Genomic DNA, 24,774 nt, shown 5'->3' with positions numbered 1-24,774 from the left:
TTATTCATCCAGTGCTGGATTGTGCAGAAGTAAAAAGCTGACTGAAAACATACAGTTATTGTGCATAATATTGAATGGAAGTGATTATGTGTAGGGCAAAGACTTTAAAACATAGTGTTGTATGTTTTCAATTCTTGCTTTTAGGTTTGTGGCTACAGAATAAGACTGCATTTTGATGGATACCCAGATTGTTACGATTTCTGGGTGAATGCTGATTCTTCAGATATTCATCCTGTTGGATGGTGTGAAAAAACAGGTCACAAGCTTCATCCACCTAAAGGTATTGTTTAGTTTGAATTTGTGTGTCTTAGACAGTTCTGAGATCAAGAGTACCTGTGTAATGCTGTGTTTTGGAGGTTTTTTTGGCAGAAATGGTTTAGTTCATTTAGTCAAGAGTATTTGAAAATGGCAAATTAAACACTAAGTGTTGCCTAAAATTTCATATTCAAAAGTATGCCCCTTTTATTTAGTGGAAATTCAGAGAAACCATGAAAACAAAATGGGCCATAAGAATCATTCATAAGGCTTTAGGAAAAAAATTGAGCAGCAAATGTAGACCCCAGCTTATTGCAAGGAAAATGGCAGCATACTGATGACATACATGCTTCGACTGAGGTCTCACAGGCAGCTGAGGATCCTTTAGTGGAAAGTCTTACTACATTTTTGCTACTGCATCGTGATCACTGTTATTGTAAATTTGTTGGTACAGGCTAATAAAGACTGTGTTCTTTCCACAAAGATTAAGTCTGAAATAGAGACAAAAAGAGGAATTAACAGATCGATAGGGAGAAAAAGATTGCAAGCCTGAAGGTGTAATTTGTTCATGGATTATGTAAATGGTATATAGGTATTGCAATGTGTGTAATTTACTTGCCTAATTAATTCCATTTCACGTTGTGTAACTTGTTTTGGCAATTGAAGGGCACCTGCACTGAATTGTACCATGGATAAATAGAAAAATAAAAAAATAGATAGATGCAGTCCTTTTGGAATATGGAGGGAATATGTGGGGATGAAGGGAGCAAGTCCTGAAGTCTGGAAAGAAATAAATGAATGTGCCATTTTGGCATACACAGTGAGGGTAGTATAATGTGATTTAGAAGGGCTGGAAAATGAGGAGTGCACAGATTCAAGAGGGTGTGCTTGCAGAGAATTATAAAACTGTGAATGCCAAGGCTCAGGTGTGGAAAGTGAGAGTAAAGCCTCTTGAAGTGTGGAGGCAAGGGGCCTGCCAGTGTGTGTGAGGTTGGCTTTTCTTTGGGTGAGCCTTGAGAAGCAAGAGCTGCCCTTCTGAGTGCTCTGCAAGCTCCACTTTGGCTACAGGGCAGGAATGCTCTGTGTTTGGAACATAGTTCTTCATAACTGGCTGCGTAGAAATAGCAACTTCTTGAACATAAATTAGAATTTTTTAGAAGGTTGGCCTTTCCTAATGTAATAACTTGTGTGTAGCAAATGGGTAGTTCCCAGTTACAGTGTTCCTGAGTTATTACAGTGTGCTTAGTAAGTTTTGTATCAATAATGAGGATTTGTCACCTTTTACATCTTACATGCCTGGTTTAGAAAGCTTTTGTTAACCATGAATGATTGCTTCTGGAAGAACTTTGTGAGGTTCTTCTTTTCCAAGGAGAAGGATAATATGCCAGTTGTAGATTCTATTTTAATTGGGTTGGACAGATTGGTTATATTTTGTTGTGGTATGACATTTTATTAATGATTTCTATAGTGCCTATTGCAAATTTTACAGATGCTAAAGCCAGAGAGAGTTATAACGTAGGAGACAGTATTTACATAAAATATCATCCCAGAGAAGATCTCAGTTTTGCATTAGTAAAATTTCCATGGTGGAAACCTTAGGCAGTTTGGAACCTGGTGCTCTGTCTTGAGGGAAGGCAGGGGGTGGGGAGTGAGGGACATGAGACAGGAAGAAGATTATTCCAGATGTTTTCTGTAATATATTTCTATCCATGTTTATTAAAATGGAAAGGGTGGGTAACTCTTAGTGCAGCTGGGCAGGACAGGTCTTGTGATGGGATGTGTCCTACCCCCACAGTGGCAGAGGCAACAGGCAGCTGTTGCTGGGCCTTCCAGCAGGTAAAGGAGAGTGAAGAGGCAAAATCAAACTGAGTTTCACAGAAGATTAAAAAAATGGCATTCAGGACAGTGTTCTTTTTGTGTAGAGGAGGCCACTTTTTTAATCTCACACAGACAAAATCTGCAGCAAGAGAATGGATGTACATGTACAATGGATTTACATGTGATGTAAAAATTGCATTGACTGATCTATATCTGCAGTGAATAAATCAAACTGACCTTTGGTGTTGTTATGAGAGATGAGTTAGGAGCTTAAGATCTCCCTTTGTCACTTGGTGATAGGAAAACCCACACTGCCCTGAAACTGTTCACAGTCTACTAAAACAACTTTTTTTTCCATGGGCTTTGTCTTAGTCCCAGTAACTGATTCCATCACTCATGCAGTAGGTGTGAGTTTTTTATTGTCTGCTGTGAACTCGGAGTTAGGTTTGAATTCTCTTTAGAATTACAAAGAGAAAATGAAAAGCCTAAATACTGTATTGCTTTAAAAAGGGTTTCAAATTATCTACAGCTGTAGTGTATCAAGACAAGAGGCAGTTGGAGTATAAGGAAAGTATTTTTGTTTGGACTTGCAGGTTAATTTATGTGTACTACTATTTAAAATGAAAAGTGAGAAAGCACTATGCTAAGAAGGTGAAGGAAAAGGGTTTTAAACTTGCGGTTCCTAGGATAGTATGAGAATCTCAGGTTAAACAAAGCAGTTGTCTCTGGTATATTTGAGTAATGCTTCAAGTAGTTAAGAGGTGACACATTTCAGTAAAGGCAGTCACTCACTGAAATTTGTTGTGGTTTTGGTCTTGCTTTACTGAATTGTAATATTGACTAAAAGAGATGTTTCTACATAGCAGAGAAATGAAGAAGGAAAGCCATTTGCTTCCAAGTCCTAGCATTGTTATTTAGATTAGAGCTACAAATGGTTTTTTGTAGATTATTTTATACAGTTCAATATATTATGAATTATTTGTATTTTTCCCCTAAGAAACTAAACATTAACAGAAATACAGATTTCTTTTCAAGTGTTGTATACACGGAATAAAAAATGTGTAAAGTCAATGCAGGGGACAGTTTACACTGTGAATTGAGAAGGGATCCCGAGACATTGATTGCAAGCAACTGTTTTGAACCTAGGGGGGTTGTTTTAAAGCTAGTAGTGATGATGCTGTATTAGTGATAGCCTGATGATGTAATATGGTGAAGTCTGGAGGAGGAGGGATTTTTTTTTTTAATTTTTTTTTTTTTGCTTTGACTGACTGGCATAGTGGTAAGAGCTTTGGGATCTATAGATTGTTTTCTGATCCTGAGATAGAAGCAACAGACTAAAAAGCAGCTGGAGAACACTTGTTGGTTCTGTGTGTGTGTCAGTGAGACCAACACAGGGATGTTAGGTGGTACCTGTGAGGCAGATGGGTGGTGGTAAGGTGAGGTTTTCTAGGGGAGAGACAAAGAGCTGACCTGTAGCCTGTGCTCCTTGGAGATGTTCGTTCAAAGGGAAGAAGATAGAAGCATAAAATTGGTCTCATACTGATACATGTGCTCTGTGTCTCATACCTATCATTTCTTGCCCTTCTTTTACAACCCTCTTTTAGGATATAAGGAAGAAGAATTCAGCTGGCCCTCCTACTTAAAGGCATGCAAGGCTCAAGCTGCTCCTAAATCACTGTTTGAAAACCAGAATGCAGTAAGTACTCACTTGTTACTAATTTGTAACAAGCTGTGAGCATGCTTGTGTGTGGTAGAGACTCAGCACATTTCAGTGGTGGCAGACTTGAGTCCTGAAATTTAAAACAAAAGTGTTTACAGCAAAATTAATTCTAACATTCTAACATTCTCCACTGCAGCTAACCTCTGCAGTTCCAATTCATTACTTTTCTACGTCTCTGTTAAAACTTCCAGTACATTCTTAAATTAAAGATTTGTTATTCGTACTGTGTCTTGCACCATAATCTTGTGGAACAAGAATGGCCTTTCAGAGAGAGTATCTAAGACAGCTAAAACTAACATATTTAATTTTAGCAGCATGTTTAGGACATTTTTTCTTTCATAAACCACAAGTCTCGGTGTTTGAGCATCTCTCATGTCAGCTAATTAGGCTGCTGCCACTCTGTTGGGACAGTTAATTGGGAAACTTGGAAATGACATGAATATATTGATTGTGGACGATGGGGAGATTTCTGGATTTATAGTATTTATCTTCAGTTAAATGTCTTCCTCTATGTAGACAGTGATTCCGTCGGGATTTCGAGTGGGGATGAAGCTGGAAGCTGTAGACAAGAAGAACCCGACTTTCATTTGTGTTGCCACGGTAACAGACATGGTGGACAATCGTTTTCTGGTTCATTTTGACAACTGGGACGAGAGTTATGACTACTGGTATGATGTTTTTTGTTTTGTATCCTAGTGAGATGTATCAGAAATGTGTTCGCTTTAAGCGCTGTTTCCTGTGATACTTTCCAGACTGGTGATACAGTTACCAAACCAACTTCTGCCAGATTTTTAAGCATGGCCACCAAAGTAGGTCTCAGTGGCAGACTGGAGGAATTAATATTCCCATGTCAAGTTGCACATAAAAAATGCTGAGGTTGTGCTAGAATAAGTGTTCATGTGTGCTGCTGTATGTGGAGTTGTGGATTGATTTCCATTGCATATTATCTCTGAGGTTGATCTCTCCAGTGCAGAATATACACCATGATAATGAGACTAAGTGTACTTGGAATTAGTTTTACTTATAATTGTAAATTGAAGGAAAGGCTGCATGATTAATAAGGTTCTTGATCCACTTATGTTGAAACCAAACTGTAGTCATGTTCTACAAAGCATCAGGATAGTGGCAAAACCTGGTTTTAGTCCTCTGTATTCTACATTCCAGTGGAAACTGAGATCCTGCTGTCCTGACTTGTGTTAGAGATGACCTTTCTTTCTGCATGCTGTATGGTGGAGGGGCTGTGTGTATCTATAGGAAAGTCAGTGGATGGAGCAGGATGTACTAGGAGCCTAAAGGAGGAGATTTAGGCTGTTACAGTGCAGTTTGTATTTGCAGTTGGATCTTCATTTGATAGATCATTTAGAGCAATGTAGTTTACCTTACAGTCTTTGGAGAGTTAGTTACTGCAGAACATTGTTATGGATCACCTTTATGGCCAGGGTTCTGCAGTGGCAACTTAATTGTATAGCTGAGCCTATAAAAATAAACGAAGAAAATTTTCTTCATCTGTATTTGATGACTACTTTGGCATTACATCAATGAGAATGTCACAGGACTATAAAAATGGCTTCAAAACTTTGTAAGTCTATCTCTTGAAATAATAATTGTGTCCAACGTGACAAATAAGCTGAAGTAAAACTGTATTATTGAAGCAGTAGTGAACAGCCCGTTAAGTGAAGAGCTGAATAACAAGACAATAGACCATAGGAGTCAAAAACCAGAAAGGTTAGCAATTATCTCCATGAAGAAGTAACACAAACAATGCATTTTCTCTACAAAGCATCAGGAAACTGAGGACTGGGAGAAGTTACTCTGAATACCTTAGTTTTTGAATGTTCATTAATAATAGCTATGATGTTAATTAATAATTAAAACGGCAGTTAGGCAAAGATTTTAGGGAAAACGCAGTGCAATATAACCTGTAGTTTGTTCAGAGGTAGCATGGGTAACTTTCTAAAATACTGCATTCTATATAGCAGACATATACTCAATTTCAGACTTGTTAATATTCCAATGTCAACAGGAATTATGTCCACTGATCTTTTCAGAGGAGGGGCAAGCAGTTTTCAAGTACATAACCAAGCTTTACATTTATAGTGTTAGTTATAGTATCCTGAAGTGGGTTTTCTGAATTTTGTATGTAGAATACATGACATAAAACCCTCCTAAAGGATGAAGAAAATTTGAAATTGAAAGCTTTATAGGTTTTCCTGTAGGTTTTGAGAAATCATTGGAACTGTGTTTACACTGAAGTCAAGCTTAGGTTTTGTTCTTTTGGTGAAATTGTGAAATACCTTTCTGGAAGCAGCAAGAAGATGCTCCTGGGAGTACTGTACATGGAAATTAAATTCTGAGTGATGTGGCCTACCTCTCAGCATTGCACTGAGAATAGTGAACAGAGAGACAAGTAAAGAAACTGGGAGTAAAGAGTGGCAAATGAAAATAGCAGTGGAGTATCTGACCAAAAGAGAGCCTGAAAATGTAACCTGAATGCATCCCACTTACATTTTTAATTTTAGATATCAGGTTTGTAAGGGCCTTAAAATATCTTAGGTGCATAAATTTCATGTCTACCAACTGCTGTCTCTAACTAAAAAAAAAATAATTTTTGAGATTACCCAGAACTGAACCTCTCAGTTTCCTTGTGACTGCATGTAAGTTTCAATCTCAGAATTATAATGAAAGTGAAATGACTTATTTTGTGTATATTGGTTATTTTCAAACAAGTACCTCTTTTCTCTGTATACCTTTTGTGTTTTATTTGGAGTTGGCTGAACTTTCTCACTGAGGTTAAAAAAGCCCTTTCTATTTTTGGATACCTAAAAGAGAGTTGACTGATATTACTGACTTCAAGCAACAGAAATCCATTATCATCACCTAAGGGTTTTTAGGCTCCAGGCTTTCAGCCTGAAGATACTCTTCTTTGCTTTCTTTCTGAGCATTAGAAAATACATTTTTGGTTGAAAGTAAGTACCCTGGTTAGAATTAGTCGTTACAGCAGCTCTTTAATGCGTGGTCATGCTACTTTCAGTGTATTATAAATCCTATTACATTTTCCTTTGATAGTGGCTTTTAGATGGAACAAAAGTGAACAAAATTGTCAAATTCAAGATTTTACTTACAGGCGGTGAATTTTGACCTATACAGCATAAGCCTTCAGGTCCTTTCCATCTGTTCCATCTCTTTTGATGAAACATAATACGGCTTTGAAAGCTGAAGGCATTCTCGTTCAGTGGAACTTCTCAATTTTCCTACTGTTGTCTGAACCTGGAAGTAGTGTTGGGAATCTTTCAGCCTGTCAGAACTATGAATTAACTACTAGCCCATCCTATATTCCTCCATTCCCTTACATCAGTTTTGCTTACACACAGGTCCATGTTGCCTCATCATCCTAATTTTTTTGTGACCGAATGGAAACACAGCCAGAGCTCATGAAAGAGGTGAAGCTGTGCCTGTTTGCCCACAGGAGAAGTGGTGCAGTGGCTGTGCTAGACATACTGCATCCCAGACTTGCTGCATCAGAGGGCTCTGGGTGCCCTCACTCATCCTTGGCTTGGTCTGAACTTCCCCTGCAGAGAAGGTCGTACAGGCAGCTTTTGGGATCAGCTTACCAGGAGTGTGTCAAAATACCATGGCCCATGTGTCGCTCACTGCTCTGTTCCGTTTGTCTTGCATAGAAAAATTACTTCTGAAGCCTCCTGTGAAATAGCTTTTGATTTTTGGAACCATTTTTTGGTCTGTATTACTTTTGGAACAGACTGGACTTCTTTGTGAGACTAAGTAAGAGGCCAGTCTTGTTCTCTATCAGTATTTACTACTTTCCTAGCAGACAAGTCCTTAAAAGTTGCACTCTTGCTTGTTTCATTTTAGAGATAATTAACTTTACTCCTCTCTCTCTTTGAAAGGAACCGTCTTTTTGGAGAGGTTATATTATCTCAAAAAGAAGATAAAACAATCTTAAAGAATCTTGAGTCACAGTGCATGCTTTTAACTATTTAAATGGATAATGAACCATTAACTGAACCTAAATTTCATGTGAATCACCACATAGCTTTCTTATCAGAATTTAAATAGAAAATCTGGTAATATTTTATGGTAATGGTATGCCACCTCTGGATGCATGCCATAACCTCCTGAATTATGTTTTGAGAAGCCCTGACCTAAAATTATACCAGCTTTATACTTGTCAATGATGAAGTATTCTCAATTATGCACTAGATGGGGCTGCAGGATAGTTTGTATATTTTTCCTGGCTTTTTTTGCTCTGTTGGATGACTGACATGTCACAATCAAGAACTTGTATAAGTGGCATTCTTGAGAGCACATTATTATTTATGGGTGTATGGAGCATGTGTGTATGAATGATTTTTGATAGATAACATTTTTGTTACAGACTGTATATACGCTTATTAAAGTGAATATCAAAATATCAAAAGGTTTGTTTCCCAAAAGGGAAAATCAGAAATCATTTCAAAACAGAAAATTATTATAACACATACACTTATTGTAAAGACAGTGGTGACTATATAATTTAAAAATCTTTCCAGAGCTGCAGGTGGAGACCTATTTAAGAAAGTATTTTCCTGAAATAATTGAGTATGAACTTTTTCAGCAGCAAGCATTATCATCCATCTCTTTTGATCTAGTTAGGATGCGCTATATATGTGAAACAGATTTTTGGGAAAAATTAGCAGGACAGGTGAAAGTGATCAGTGGAAGAATATTAAGTTGTCTTCCACGTGTGAGTCTCCCACTGGGATGTGCCCTCCTGCCGTGAGTTAAGGACTGTTGAACCTTACACGTGTTCCTTTCACAAAAAGTGGTGCACACACCAGGGAATCATGTTGTCAGCTGCCCTCGGTTTTCCTTGTTGCAGAACTATTTCCTGGCCATTTATATAATGTAGCTCTTCCCTACTTTGAGGTTTTTTTTCTGTAGTTAAGATGTCCATAACTCAGCAAGCTGTCACTTGTTCTGTCCGTATGCGTGGCTCTCTTAAAGGTTCAGCTGGTGCACTCTGCTGCTTTTGGCTCCACTCCAGCTTTCTGGACTAGCTTTAGTTTCCAGTATGGATATTAGATTTCTTTTTCTTTGTGCGTGTTCTCACACAACAGAGAGAATGGTTCACAAGTGACACGAATTGTGTGGACCTTGTAATCTTGTTTTATTAGTCGAGCATGCATTTGTCACATCTCTACTGCTTGGCAGAAGGTGGTGTTGGTGCTCTGCTGTGATCCAGGCGTGGGTAGGTTTGGAGGTGCAAAATCCTTCAGCTCTTGCTAGTGTTCACAACCTTTTTTGGTCTAGCAAGCATCCTCACAATTCATGGCTCATCGTGTTTTATGAAGCGTGTGAGCTGGGTGATCTGCCTTCTGTTTTGGAACAAAGGAGATAAAAAGCTGTGGGATGTGGCAAATTGATTGTGAAAGGTCAGCATAGCCATTAACATTCCAGTTGACAACTCTTGGGCTTAGTCCCATAGCCTATTGTTGTTTTTCCAAACTAGATGTATGTCCATTAAATAACACACGTTAAAGCATAATAGTTTTACTTTAAATTGTGTGTGACTTTTACTGATCTCTACTTTCTATTGTTAAATGAACTTTTAGAAACTAAAAGGCTGTGTGAAATCAGTAGGTGAGGATGGACTGTGTGATCTGATATTGCTGGAACAGGGATTTTTCTTTTTCCTTTTTCAGGACTTTTTCGTGAGTCCACTGTGGTTGCAGAAGCTGCTTATAGGCTTACTGTAATGACTGGGTTTTTCTTTTAAAGTAAATAAAAGTTTATAGATGTTTCATCGTGCTATTTTGCAATGCTGTTTAATCACAGGTTGCTTTGTGTTCCATGCTCACTATAATGTCAGAGCATCTTCCAGGAATGTATCTTTCATTGCAACATTTCTTGGTCATTCGATTCTTCTTGAATTTTCAAAGCAGGAAGTGTGTGCAGTGGCATTCACTTTTCAGAGTTTTATTAAAATGTATGTTCAGACTATGCTTGAGAAATCAAACTAAACCAAATGCATTTAGAAGGTTTGTCCTAGTAAGTGTTTTTATACATCTGCTTGATTATTTTAAGTATAATACTGATAATACAATAGCGATACTGAGCATGGGACTTGTTGCCAAACTTAACTTGGGAGAGTTTTGAAAACAATTTGTGAACTTTATTTCAAAACATTTTTAGGAAGCAAGAGGATATGTCTTTTCAGTGCAGAAGTATACCTCATAGATGTAAAACTCCCAGTATGAGGGGATCGAAGAGAGGAGTGCTGCCCATGTTCTTGTTAGCTTCTCTTCAGTTACTGTAAAGAGAAAAGAAGAGGCCAGAGGAACCATGAAGCGCTCACTGTCGTTTTCTTATTTTTGGGGGGCAAAACATTTCTAGGAGTCAGGTACTGACTTTTAACAGTGCTAAATTATCACAAAGGGCCTCTTGCTTCCTTTGCTTTCTTTTATTGATGGCAACTTCAGCAATTTAGAGAATATCTGGTGTAATACTATAAATATTAAGTACATACAGTATAGCTTTATATATTGTAGAAGGCCAGAAGGTTGGTGTTCGTGAACTGAATTGAATCCTTGGCTATTGCCAGAGCCATTAAAGAGTCTGTGTAAGGTAGGATTTATCTGCTGGGAATTATCTGATTGGCATTGTGACAAAGAAATACTAGCAGAACTGTTTCATATATATATAGCCAGAAGATAATGATATTATGTTGGCCAGTATTTTTCATCATTAGTGCTTCACTCTGTTTAGGTAGAAGGCTAGAGGAGTGCTTGTTGTGAGACAATGTTCTGAGGCACCCAGCCTGCATTTCTGTTGTTGAAGTTTATCCATACTGAGTTTTAGGCATCATGTAAAATACTTCTCAGATTTAAAAAAAAAAAAAAAAAAAAAAAGAAAGTGTTATTCTTAAAAAAAATCTTCTTAAAAAAAAAAAGTTATTCCATGTATTTCAAGTATGATGTGCTCCTTCATTTTTCTTTAATGCAGTGAAGGTTCAAAACTGCAATGTGTGCACAGGGTCCAGTCCGCAATCTTTTCTGTGCTGTGTTTCCCTTTGCAATCCCTAAAGTATGTTTGTGTTCCAGATCTGTAGACCTGGCATTTTGAATCTTAAGACTGTGGAGTGCCTGCATAATTTACCTTTAGTTTCTTCTCTCATGCACAGTTCATTGCGCCCTTTTAGATATTGCACATTATCAGCCTGTGATATTTTAAAAGTATTTAAATTAATATTGCTAATTAAAGGGATTCATTTATTTGAACTTCCAGCATGCTAATACTTTCTGGGTAGATACAGATAACGATTCTTTTATAACACTCAGAGAGAGCAGCCCCACACTGCTGGGTATTTTACATTAGTAACTCAGGTTGAGGGAAAGTGGAGAGAATACCTATTATTCTCAAGCCTAATGATGGAGACATTGACTTCAAAGAGGGATTTAATAGAAACTGGATCACGAGTGGTTTGGTATTTTGCTCAGTGATTATTGTATGAAGTGTCTTCATGCATAGTTGCTCTCTGCTTGTCTTCTCATTAAGTATTTTGAGAACTGTTTGGAAAACACGGTGTTTGAATCTGGACTATTGCTTGGCTGCTTAAGGTTGGTTTCTTGATCTGTCCCTGGGGAACTGGGAATGAAGGCCTTAGCTACTTCCACTCAGGCTTCACTTGCTGGGTCCTTGGAGTGGGTGGGACACTGAGCTCATGGCCACTGGAGAGATGGAAATGCTGGTGGGGCTCTCCAGAAGCGACGAGGGCATAGCTGGAAATATTTAATGTCACCTACAGAAACACATTTAGGGATGGGAAATAGTGGAGGAGAGAGGTAGTGCACTGTGATACTGAATTTATCTTACTAAAGAAGAAATTAAGTGGGGCAGGCTCCTAAGAGAAGTGACGTCCTTAAGGGCAGATCTACATGGGTGTTACATGGTTATACTAGATGAGTTTTCAGCTAAATAGAGGCAAACAGTGTGTTTGCATGATGTGGTGCAGTGCCATGCAGAGTGATGCTGGCCTTTTGTGTCAGCAGCATGTTTCTTAACCATCCTGGCTACATAAATACAATGTATTTCATTTTAAAAAGTGCTGTCCATCGTCCAGTCAACTCAAAAACCATCAGTAGTTATCAATGCAGACATAGGGATGGTGCATGTTTCACAGCAGAGCCTGACAGCTTTTTACTTTTCCTGTAGATCAGTCTTACTTTTTGCCTTTACTAATAATATTGAGTACTAATATAATAACTATAGTATATACATTATATATTATATACACTGTGATTTATTGTGCAAAATGTGTTATGTTATGAAATAATATCCTAATATGTAATAAGGATATATAATTGTATATATAATAATTCAATATTAATATTATAGAAGGATTAAACAGGTTTTCTCTTGTCTGCTTTTAGATCAGTTTTTTTACAGTGTGTCTCCTTTGTTTGTTTTTGTAAGAGGACTTGACAGCCAGCACTCACTTCTGCTTTGTTCTGTGCACAAAGTAACTGACCCAGTGAGCACAGTGAGAGTGACCTCATCACAGACAGATGCCAGCACATGTATCTCACCCTGCCTCTGTTAGTCTTCTGTGGCTCTTGTGGCATGCCGTAGGCAACAGCAGTAGTGCAAAATAAGATGCACTTGACAGAAAATATGGGAAGTTGTAAACCCTTTGATCTGTTTTTTAAGAGCAGTTTGCAGTCTTGGACCACTAATTCTTTCATGCAATTTGGGGCCTAAAATACTTGTTTAGTTATTTTTTTGTTTTGGTTTGTTTTTTGTTTGTTTGTTGTTTTTTGGTTTTGTTTTTTTAGAGTTTTTCTCAGACTTACTTTACTTATGTGCTGCTGGGTTAGAGTAACGTGTTTATAGCTCCATTTAAGCCACTCAGAATCAAGTTTTGAATTTTTGCTTGCTATTAGCAGTGCGTTGCAGTTATAATGATTTTCTCCTCTGCCTCTAGGTGCAACCTGGACCATATTAACCAAGATCTTTAAGCTTTTGGTTTCAAATTTTGTTCTTGGCATTGCAAGACTCCATCTGTTTTTGATGGGATTATGATGTTCTTGCAACTAGCCAACATGATTCTACCAAGAGTCTCTGCTTGTAAATTTTTCAGATCCAGCAATCATAGCTTCTCAAAAGAGATCTACCACTAATTTAAAGGACTTGATTTTCTTGATCTTCCAGCAAAACTGTAAATAAAGCCTTATGCTTGTATAGGTGGTAACAAGTCTGTGTTAGACATGTTCATGTCTTCAGGTTATATTTGCAGTTTAAGTTGAAGGTGTTGTGGGTTGTTTGGAATTTGTCTCTCTTGTAGGTCTTGGTTTGTAAGCATAGTAGGATGTCTGAAGAGCTGCAGTTTCAGGCCCTTTTTTTCTCTCCTTCCTCCAGGTGTGAGGCAGCTAGCCCACATATTCATCCTGTTGGATGGTGTAAAGAACATAAAAGAACTCTTATCACCCCACCAGGTTTGTATCTTGTTACATGTCTGAAAGATTTAAGGTGGTTGTAGTCAGCTAGCATCATTAAAATACAATAATAAGTTCACAATAAGATTTCTGTTACCTCTCCTGAATTTTTTTCTTTCTGTAATCAGGAATTGATATTTTCACAGTTGTAAGGTTTTTTTACAGGACTTAATATATTGAAAATAGATGTATAATAGATGTTAGGTATTAAGTATGCAAATATATACTGATTTAGTAAAGAGACATCTACTCACAAAAGATCTCCCTTGAAATCAGAACAAGTTTGTATTTTTGGCTGAATGGCAGACAAGTACTGTAAGACTCACATTCTGAAAATGCTGATAAAGCAAATTCTAGGTGCATGAGATCATTGCTTAAGATCATTGCATCTTCATGTGAACTGAGTGTCCAAGGCAATGGATTGATGAGAAAATTACCTTACATGATCAAGGAATCAAACTTGTAAGGGGTCTTTGAATGAAGGAAAATGCTATGAGAGAGATGGTAAAGAAGGAAGGAAGTGTACTCATTAGTGTGAAACTTGAGACTGTTTTTCAGGACTGCTGTGTATGGCTGATGACCTAAATGCCCTGTTGCAGAAACTGGCATCTGGGATCTGAGATCATGGAAAGTTTTAATTGGTTAAAACTGACTTTGACAGAAATTTTAATAGCCAGCAATCTTGAAAAGTCATAAGCAATCTGTCTGTCAGGAGGTTAATTGCAGCCTATTATTCAGTGAATCCCTTGTAAAACAAATTAGAATTGGTTTTGTTCTTTTCTAGCTTATGAATACTAATGTTGAAACTTCAAGTTAAACTTCTGGTGCAGAGTAAAGGTGAAGGAAAGGCACTGCCTTTTCTTAGCAACCAAGCTGTCTTTGTATTTCTTCCCTAAAGTGGTTATTAACATGACATTTTCTGAGAAAAGCAGGATCTTCTTTGATGATGTCTGTAGATTATTCATAAATGTCCAGGATATTTTGTTAGAAATTTAATTAAAAATTGCTCAGTAAAAGAGTAATTAGTAGTCAGGTGTGCTCAGCTGTGGTATAAAGTTATCACTGATTAGCTTTTTTACCAGTGAATGACTGTTTTTTACTTGAATTAATTTCCTCAGTTAAGTAGACAGATTTTTCCAGTCCACATTATTTATATTGCAGAGAGAATCACATAATATTCTCATATCCAAAGCAATTGTGTACAATAGCTACTCAGTAGTGTGTATGAGAGGGTTGTTGACACTTTTAACCTGTATAATGAATTTATCAGAGACTGTTTAGATGAGCCTTTATTGCAATTATTTTATAAGTCCAATCTGTAAATCAAAACAGTATTTTAAAAATGCTAGTCACTCTGTAAATTAGGTATTAACTTCTTTTTTTTTTGCACTGCTGTGTTTAATTCTGCTCATATTTCCTCTGTGCCAGATTATCCACACGCTAAACATTTTTCTTGGGAAAAGTATTTGGAAGAAACCAGTTCATTACCTGCACCTGCAAGGGCTTTTAAAGTGGTGAGAAAATGCTTAAATTTCTTTCATGCTTCTAAGTGGTTAATTCATTTAAGAAGATAATACGTATGTAGTGTTCCTATGTTTCCAAATGTATCCAATTAATTAGTTGCATAATAGGTGGTTTATTTTTATGCAAGTTTTCAGTTCACTGTTAGAAATCAGATTATTATAAATAACTATTACTGTATTATTTTAATTATTATAAATGGGATTAAATGCTACAAATGTATTACTAATGAGTGTAATTTGCTATGGAAAATTACTGCCTACTTATTACAAATAATGACATAGCTACTAAGTCATGATAATATATTTTGAAGATTTGTATTTCTGTACCTTTTATATGGTGTAATAGATACACTGTAAAAATGAATGTAAGAGGTTAGTCTGCTTGTCCATCTAGTCCATTGTCTTGTGCTGGTTTTCAATGCCCTTTAGCAGACTTTTTCTTCTGCAAGCTTGCAACAAGGGCATGTGGGCAGCATCCACAGGCAGCTCCCCAGCTTAACTATGGTGTTTGTGGGCAACATCCTTTTGTTTTATCTTTGTACTTGCTAGTTTCTTTCAGTGATCCATCTTTGTGAGCTCTTAAGATTTCAGTGATGGTCATTGCTGCAGAAAGGAATCACACAATGACTTGAGCTGGAAAGGACCTTAAATACCATCTGGTTCCAATCCCCCTGCCATGGATAGGAACACCAGGTTGCTCAGAGCTCCATCCAGCCTGACCTCGAACACTTCAAGGGGTTGGACATGCACAGTTCTAGGCAAACTGTTCAAGTGCCCCATCATCCTCACAGAAAAGTATTATTTCCTAATATCTGATCTAGACCTACTCTCTTTTAGTTTGAAATAATTTCCCCTATCACTACATGCCCTTGTAAAAAGGCCCCTCTCCATCTTTCTTGTAGGCTCCCTTCAGGTCGTGGAAGGCTGTAATTAGATCACCCCTCTTTTCCAGGCTGAAAAAACCCAATTCTCTCAGGCTTTCCTCACAGGAGAGGTGCTCCATCCCTCTAATCATCTTGGATTGCAGCTGGGAGCCAGCAGTGGGTGGCTGGTAGCTCCCAGCCCTTGTCTCTCAGCACACTGAAGCATGTTTGCCTCCGCTTTTCAAATTAGGGACATTAATTCTCAATTTTGCTAAGAGCTGGATTAACAAAAGGCAAAATGTGTTGTTTATAAACTGGGGTCAGTAGATTACCAGAGGTTATTAATGACCTGCAGTTTATCACCCCAAGGTATGTCTGTCATAGTAATGTTTCTCAATCTTACATTTTCAGCACAATTACCCTGAGCAAGGATTAGTAGTGGAAGCTATTTGGTTATATCTGAGAAAGCAGCAGTGTTTTGTGTGATATTATGGGAGAAAATTGAGTTCCTAAGCTGCAGCTGAAGGAAAAAACACCAATACTCTGGGAAGTACTAGAGGGACTGGTACATTATTTTCCTGAGAAATTAGAATAAACCTCATAACTTGTCTTGTGAATATGTTCCTTTAAAATGGAAATAATTTTGCTGTAGTTTTCATAACTGCAGATGACAAACACAAAATCTGATACTCCTACCAAAGACACTAATTTTGTCAAAATAGTATTACAAACCCAAGCATTTGGTCCCCTTTGTTACTATTATGCTGTGGATTAGTTATGTATTCAGTAGGAGACTGAAAAAGGATTTGATTCATGAAACAAAAATACATACCAGAAAGTACAAATATGTTTCCTGTAGATGTATTCATAGACATAATTTCATAGACATATGAGGCAGCTGGTGTGTAATGCTTTATTAAATACTGCTATGAAACTGTTGGCCAAAATCTTTAGGAAAATTTTTCTAGTGAATTTAGGAAAAAAACTGATTCAAACTAAGATATCCATTTTCATGCTTGGATGGCTTGAATCCAGTCAACACCAGTAGAACCTGGAATCCCAAAGTAGTTGGCTTTTTTCACAATATTGATAACACTAGTTTGAATTATGTTTTTTAACTCCCTATTAGAGGGAGGGCAGATTATATGCAGGTGGATTATATGCATTTGAAAGCTGCATCAGATTTGGAGGTTTTGTTGTTTCACATAGTATTGTTCTTCTTTTCTAGAAACCTTCTCATGGCTTTCAGAAAAACATGAAACTTGAAGTGGTTGACAAGAGAAATCCAGTATTTATCAGAGTAGCAACTATTGTAGATACTGATGACTATAGAATAAAAGTAAGTTTCTCTGTCTTATTGTACTATCCTGCTTAAGTAAATTATGAGGACTTTGTAAAACCAAAATCCTGTAGTTGTAAAATTAACCATGGAAAGAAGTGGATGGTATTGTTCTGTTCTGCTAAGCTTTTGCTCTTGCTTTTCACTAATTGATATATGCATAATTCCTTTGGAACGGATTGTTTCATTGTCCTCTTACTTGTGCTGAGATGGGTAGTCAGAAAGCAGAGTTGAACCTGTTGGAAAATTGCTTTGAGAATTGTTGATAGGAGACAATTGTCTATTCTATCAAGAAATGTGATTATTTAATATCGAGTGTCAAAGGGCTGCTTTGGTATTTGTATTAGGGACCATAAAATATTTGGTCTAGGTTAATTGAATCTGTCTCTGTAAGTTTCCAAGGGGAAGAAAGAGATATATGACAGATATGAAAGAGCCCTAATCTCTTGTTCTTTATCAGTGATTTCTACAATTCTGAAATTTCTGTTAATTATGGGCTTTGGATTGGATTAAGCTAAATTAACGTATTTTGAATGTATTTTGCAAAAGTTGTGTACTTGAATTAATTTTCTTTCATTGCACAAAACCCGTTTCCACTCTGAAGCCCTTAAGTGTTAGAGGGGCTAACACATATTAGCTATCCAATTCGAAATGAAGGATCTGTGTGTTTGAAGTTTGTATAGATTTATTAGGCATACCTGTTATTTCAAGTAGGAGATGCAGGTGACATTTAATTTTGAATCATCTGAATTAACTGCTGGTAGGAAACCATCAGAACTAGTGTCTTCACACCTGCACATTTTCAGCCTTAAGTTGGATATGCAAAAATAATAAAAGAGAAGGAAACAAAAAAACCCTATCCCAAAACAAAAACAAAACAAAACAAACAAACAAAAAAAATCTCTCTCTCCAGTCTAATGTATTAAATGACAGGATTTGTCATTGTGCTTCTAGGGCAGTGATTTGTCTCTGTAGTGTATGTTGAAAGAGCTCTGTTTGTATGTCTCTATGTATACCTGCATCCACACATGTGCACATGAGAGATCTCAGGAATTTACTGGTACAGAGGTCATGCAAGATTTGAAGATATTTAGCTTTCATGTGAAAAAGTGGGTGCATAACCCATATTGGTGCTGTCCTGCGAAGTTAAATGCTTCACTTTCTCTTCAGTTTCAACTCTTCAATCCTGTATAGTCTGATTTTAGTAAAATTGCTTCTTGTATGATGGAGGGATTTTTTGTTTTTTATAGATAAATTCCACTTTTGTAGTCCTTGGCTTACTGCTCTGCCGTTCTTAAGTCCAGTTCAAACAGGAGATTTGAAAACATTTGGATTTCTGTTTGTTTTTTTGAGAGATGAAAAGGCAGAAATTCGTGCTTAAATTTAAGTGTCAGTGTGAGAACTAATGTGAGAACTAATTATTCCTGGGATTTGAGCCTATAACACAGTAAACAATCATATGACATATGGTTGTTTACTCTTTACTTTAGTGGCAGTATGCCTGGGTCCAGAATGTAATGTATATATATTTTCTATGTAACTTAAATTGTTCTCTGAATGTGACTTCTCTAATGGACATGTCATTTCTAGAGTATACTCAGGTAAACTGATTTTATGGAGAATTTTCCTGATCCAAAATGCACTATTTTTCTTTTGTATTTTTAGGTTCATTTTGATGGCTGGGATAGTATTTATGATTATTGGACTGATGTTGACAGCCCTGATATCCATCCTGCAGGCTGGTGTACGAAAACTGGACATCCTCTTCAGCCCCCACTCAGTAAGGGAAACCACTCTGTAATGTAATGATGGTAAAAGGCATTTGTGCTGTGCTATTTTTTTCCCCTGCCAGTGCCATTCAAAGAAGAGAAGCCACTAGGACGTGCAAAATAATTGCAAATGTGACATTTAGTGCACAATCAACAGTCAGTAATTAATCACTTTTTAGTAGATGGCTTTATTGACCCTTACTGCAATGGAAATACAAGAACCACAGTCAAAACCAGAAGTAATGTAAAAGATCTGTTGTTTAAAATCCTGGCCCTCTCAAAGCCAGCACTGAAACTGCTGTGGCACTCAGTAGGGATAGGATATCACTCTTAAGATCCTTTGTTCACATCTCTCTTGATGGATGCTATGTTTTTTGGCTCAAAGGAGTCCAGAGTGCACTGAGAAAGCACTGCTTTCAAATGCTGTGGCAAATCCTCAAAAACAGCTAACTTCCTTTTCTTCTTCAGCTGAGCAAAAAAGGATTAATGGTGCCCACTTTGAAAATAAATCTAACAGAAGCATGGTACCAATAATAACATTGGATTTACCAGCTTGTCTTCTCTGGGGATTTCTTTTTACTTGTTGAAGAAGTGGGAGGGGTTGTAGGGAGAAGAGACTTTTTGGTAAATATATATCCCTGCCTAGGCCACTGTGTTTCTGGATAATGGCAGTGAAATCACTTTAGCCAAACTTTGACCAGATGAGTTTTTAAGTGAGTGCTCTTCTCTGAGATTGGTTTATATAATGACTCTGAGGTACGGTTTGCACAAGTGCTGAGTATTCACAGCTGTAACAAGGTCAGAAACAACTGTGCTTGCAAAGTAAGAAATGCTGAGCAACGGCAAGTACTCAGAAAAAAAAAATCAATGTAAAATAACTGGGATAAGTCACACACAGTGTGAATGTGTTACCTGAAAATGACAGTACCTCAATTCAATGTCTCTAAATGCCAAGAAGAAATGATTCCTATCCAGGGTGTGATCAGAGTATATTCATTAGTTTTCTGAGCACTCCAGCAGTACAGTGATGACTGACTGTTAGGAAGTTAATCATTCTTCCTTCAGAATCTGAATAGAGTGCCATAAGTGCCAAAGCACAAAGTGAATAATGAGGAGAAGACAGGATGCTGCATATCTGCTTCTTAATCTGAGATGTGCTGTCCTATGTGCTGAACGAGCAGCCCAGTGGGAAAAGTAGTCTGTGGCCACATAAATAAAAATTGTATCATATGGCAGAAGAGCTGAATGAGTTTGCAACATTTCTATTATGTAAGATTGTAAAGACCTTAGCCTAGGTGGGAGTATAAAATATGGAAATTCTTGTTTTTGGAGGCATCAGAAGAAACAAGGTACAGGTGCCCATCACATATAACATGTCATCTTCTCTAGGTGGTGGCTTAGGAGGCACTGCACTGTTCATCCTAGAAATCAGTTTCTGTTAAGCTACAAAAACTAAGATGGACTATATGACAGGCAAAGAAGTTGACCATTTATTAAACAGGAAAAAAGCAATAATCTACGCAAATACTGAATAAAATATTAATCCAACAATATGACTTTGTTTTATTACTATGTAGAATATTGCAAAAATGTTATTATTGCTTCCAGGTAAGTTAAAAGGCATTTCCAGACTTCTGCAAGGGTTTCACGAGGAGGGAAGAAAATATTTTGCAAGACAGTTTCTGCCTCAGTCAGTATGACAATGATGTCCAGATCCCTGTCTTTCACATTAGAAACTTTGTGTGAATACTAGCAGTACTAGTCTAGAGCAGTTTCCAATATTCATGTATTCATACTGTTTTCAGATGTAATTAAGTCATCGTGAAAGATTATGACCTTTTTCTGATAGCAGTAGGGAATTAAGAGCCAAGTATTGGTGTTGATTGTTCCACAGTGATGCAAACAGCAGCTTCTCACATAAACAGGGACAACCAGTTGTAGCTCTTTTAAATTACATTTTTAAGGAGTTCAAATTTTTTAAGTGAAGACAGAACACTTAGAATGAGTTAATTTTTTCAAAATCACAACATCAGTGAAGCAGGACTTCTCTTTACAGAAACATCCCTATTCAGATAACTCTTCCTCTGAGTCCACTTACTTGCTACATTATAAGCATAATTTCTGCATAAAGGTAGAGAAGGTGAAATTCCCTGTTCTCTCATCCATTATGATCATTAAAGGCTATAGAAGACTTTGGACTTCAGTGTAGCAATAGTTTTGTAGTATTTGCATAGCTGGAGCATTTGGTAAGAAAAGCTTTTAGACTGCTCTAATTATACATAATAATTCTCTGCCTTTCATTATCCATCCACGAGCAAAAATCTTTCATCTGGAAAAATATTTAAAGACCTTTTCATGCCTGTATTGTTATCTGTAGGGGGAGATACAAGTTCATGTGCTTTTTAGGAAGAACTGTTACTAGAGAGGGATGCAGAGGGACAGTGCACACTTGCAGAGGCACAGCAGGTGTTCCCAGTGTCGTGTGCTGGAGCACAGCTGTCTCTCACTTGCTGTGGAACTGTGGGTTGTATATTGTGTTTGCTTGAGCTTCAAAACTCCTTTTGCCATGCATCCTTTAATGCCACTGCAGGCATCATTTTTACAGGTTGTTGAAAATCAGATAGACACATAAATTCAGAGCAGTGAAAAAGTAAAAAAAAGAGTGAAAAAGTAAAAAATTGTTCTTTTTAGTAGTATTTTCAGTCTTCATTTTCACATCTTTTTTACTGGAAAACTTCAGCTAAAATATATGTAAGGACAGTACACATTACAAACATCCCAGTCTTCAGGAACAGGCATAAGCTAACTTATTTTTCTGTGCTCTTGCAAAACAACCAGGTTCCAACTAAAAGTAGACAGAAGAGAAATTTGATGTCATGCAGCTCCTGAAGATTTGTGTTCTTTATATAGATGTAGTTCTGTTGTAGAGATTTAATCGTACAGAATAAAATTATTTCTCCCGTGGATTAGGTTGTCTAAATCTCCATCATGCTTTTAGAGAATGTATTATTAAAGTATTTCTGTTTAGTTATTTCCTCATGGTTACTAAAGTGCACTGGTATTCGTGCATATTTATATAGCTTTAAAATATCAGATCAGTTTTAAAACTCTCATTTGTAATTTCACCTTGCATGCAGGTCCCTTGGAATTGGTGGAAGCTTTAGAGCATGGAGGGTGTCCAACAGCAGGATGTAAGGGAGTTGGACACATTAAAAGAGCAAGACATATTGGCCATCATAGGTATGTTCTGTGAAACTGATTTTATTCTTTCAATTGAGAGATGTGTGCAGATGGTTCTTTGAAATTGTTGTTCATAAGAAAACAGATCCAATCTGGAAAAAAAAAAGAAATCTTGTAAACCTAAATATGCAGTTATTTCAGTTACCATGGTGAGCATGCTGAAATAAACATTAGCAATCTGTAACTTCATTTCACCAGGGTGTGCTGAGATAAGATTTGTTGTACATTTCTTTTTGTCACAATTGGTAAATTCGATTACTCTGTATTTTGTTCCTTTGAGGATTCTTCGGTTTGCTGTCCAGATTGCAAAATGTTACAGACAGATATGTATAAAGCAATAACTTTTGAACCTTTTGAAATGTGAGGCCACTGATTTTATTATGGCTTGGATGATTTTTATTCTGCTTGGTTGATAAGGGTAAGGATTTGCTTGTTGGCTTGGAACAATGCTAGAAAGGAAATTCCAATTGACATATTCCCAAATGATTGCTTACTGCTTCTATCTAGTGTTTCTAAAGATGATTTGTTGAACATCTTCTGAAGAATAATACAGAAGTATGGACATCCCATCCTAGAGAGTAGCTGATATTAGCATGGGAGAATGAAATGGAGGGGACAGAGAGACCATGGCTGAGTAAATGGGAAACATTTCCCAAGTTGAAATGTTATTATTTTATAAGTATTTACAGTGTGAGGTGAATGCAGACTGTTTCAGTAAGGGGTGTACAAGTAATATAGCATGTTAAGTTGATAATAAAGCACCATTAATATCATCCCGTCATCTTTTTGCAAATTAGAGCTTCCAAAAGTTCTCATTTCTCCATTACACAGTCATAGAATTCTCAAATGTCATATCACTTTGTTCTTCCTGCTCTCTTATATGGTTAGAGGACTGCTCTTTGGTTATTTATCTATACATTTTTTAAAGTATCTTTTCAAGCTACCTTGATCCAAGAGTGAGCTCTGCAATCTGTTTATATTTTTGATGAGAGAATTACGTCCTGTTGACTCAAATTATGCTACAAGGTTTTGCTGGCTTATCACCACGTGTTAAGGTCCTGGCTAATTCCTATCAAAGATACCTGGCCAGCAAAACTCACTGTATTGCTGCATTTTGATATGCAAAAGGCACCTTCTGCTGCAAGTTCTTCCCTGTCTGCAGCAGAAGCATTGTTTGTGCTGTTAGGAGCAGAGGAGCTCCTGGTGCTAGGACAGGCTTTATCCTCAGGAAGGGACGTAGCTAGGATAGCTCCAGTGACAAAACTTGTAGTATGAACTGTGATAGAGTTGTCATGACAATATGCCACACCACTGTGTCTTTTTCTGTCTATGTTATTTTTCTTTCTTTTTTTCTTTCCTACCTGTGTTTCTACCTTTCCTTTTCTACTTTGCCTTTATTTCACTCAACAAGTAGGATAACTCCTTAAACAGTCAAGTCAGTCCTTAAGAGTTTATCATCTGTTACTGTGTTGTAACCTTCTGCATTCATAGCATTAGTCCATTGCAAATGTGAACTAAACTAGATTTGCCTACAAAGCTTCCTGACTGCTTATCTGAAACCCATTGAATTTCATATTCTAATAGACTTGAGTCTTGTATGACTTATTATTGCATCTAATCTGAGAGGCAATAAATTCCAATTCCTTAACAAGTGCTATCTCAATTACTTAGAATCAGGTGGACATACCATGGGTTTCAGCCCAAAGTTAAAACTTAAAATAAAAAAAAGAAAAAAGGAAGCAAATTTGCCTGAAAAGTTTTTCGTTTATGCTCTCTCTAAATAAACATTGGTGATAAAAGTTCTCATGTTTTAGGTGGAAAGGATGAGTAAGAGCTATATGTCTATTTTCTTTGTGTAGCCTTTGCTTTTATAGCTGCATTTTCCACGCTATTTAAAGGTTGTTATGCTTACTCATCCTGAATATTAAGAAAAGAAACAAACTCATGACATTTCATTGTGCTTTTTTTTACTGTAGTCTGAGCAGTCCTATTATTTGCACATTAACTGATAGTTCTAGGGCATAAAAATATAACTAAGATGATTTTATTGAACGTAAAACAGATATTTGCTGTTTCATAGCAAATATATTCACTAGCTGTTGATTTGCCCTCTGATGATATTCTAGTTTTGTTCTTGAGTGTTTCTGTGGAAAATAATGAGATGTGTTCTTATCTAGAGCCTACAAACTTGAGGGTCCAGGTCTCCACAAAAATTCTAGCATTGTAGAACCACTTTTTTCCTGAATTAACAAAGAACTTTTGAAAATTGTGCAATTTTCCACATCAGGTAGCATTCCCATGGCTCTTTTATCTTGGCAACCTTGAAATGTATTTAACCATGCTTATCTTGTTTTTTGTGATGAGGTGCAACACATAAATGCCTGTGTGCGGAAAAGATGATAATTTAAAATGCTAAGTAGTTCTGAAATAATTTTGAGAGCTTGTTCCTTAGGAATCAGATGAAAGCCTCGGTGATTAATTATATAGCAGTGCTAAAGCATTTACTGTTTGGAGAAGTTGGTGTTACTAAGGGCTTGGTATCTCTCAACAGTTGATCCAGGGTTATGTGCAGCGCAGCTGAAACAGCCTGATGTACAGATTGTTAGCATTATGCAGATCACCTGCATATTTATGATAGTGAATTGTATACCCTGATGTTTAATGCATGCAGTAATTCTCAAGTTCAAGCAGGAGTGCAAAGAGGTCAGTTGTAAGTAGTTAATTTGAGTTTTGAGTCAATTCTTCAGTAAAGATTTTTG

The 24,774-nt window shown here is 37.0% G+C and overlaps 1 protein-coding gene across 6 annotated transcripts in view; it reads left to right on the top strand.

The window, feature by feature from the left end:
- The window catches only part of L3MBTL3 (L3MBTL histone methyl-lysine binding protein 3), a 78,221-nt gene that overhangs the window by 33,568 nt on the left and 19,879 nt on the right, over nt 1-24,774 (top strand). For all 6 annotated transcript variants that reach the window (XM_014874231.2, XM_088161825.1, XM_088161824.1 and 3 more), the window contains exons 9-16: nt 145-280; nt 3,678-3,769; nt 4,310-4,461; nt 13,205-13,281; nt 14,710-14,795; nt 16,896-17,006; nt 18,672-18,786; nt 21,913-22,015. In XM_014874231.2, the coding sequence (XP_014729717.2) occupies nt 145-280; nt 3,678-3,769; nt 4,310-4,461; nt 13,205-13,281; nt 14,710-14,795; nt 16,896-17,006; nt 18,672-18,786; nt 21,913-22,015 (872 nt within the window). The remainder of the gene's footprint in view (nt 1-144; nt 281-3,677; nt 3,770-4,309; nt 4,462-13,204; nt 13,282-14,709; nt 14,796-16,895; nt 17,007-18,671; nt 18,787-21,912; nt 22,016-24,774) is intronic.

The sequence above is a fragment of the Sturnus vulgaris genome, chromosome 3, assembly GCF_052056855.1.
Source record: "Sturnus vulgaris isolate bStuVul1 chromosome 3, bStuVul1.hap1, whole genome shotgun sequence".
Lineage (NCBI taxonomy): Eukaryota > Metazoa > Chordata > Aves > Passeriformes > Sturnidae > Sturnus > Sturnus vulgaris.
Note: the sequence above shows the minus strand (reverse complement) of the source record. Positions and strands in the feature narration are given on the sequence as shown.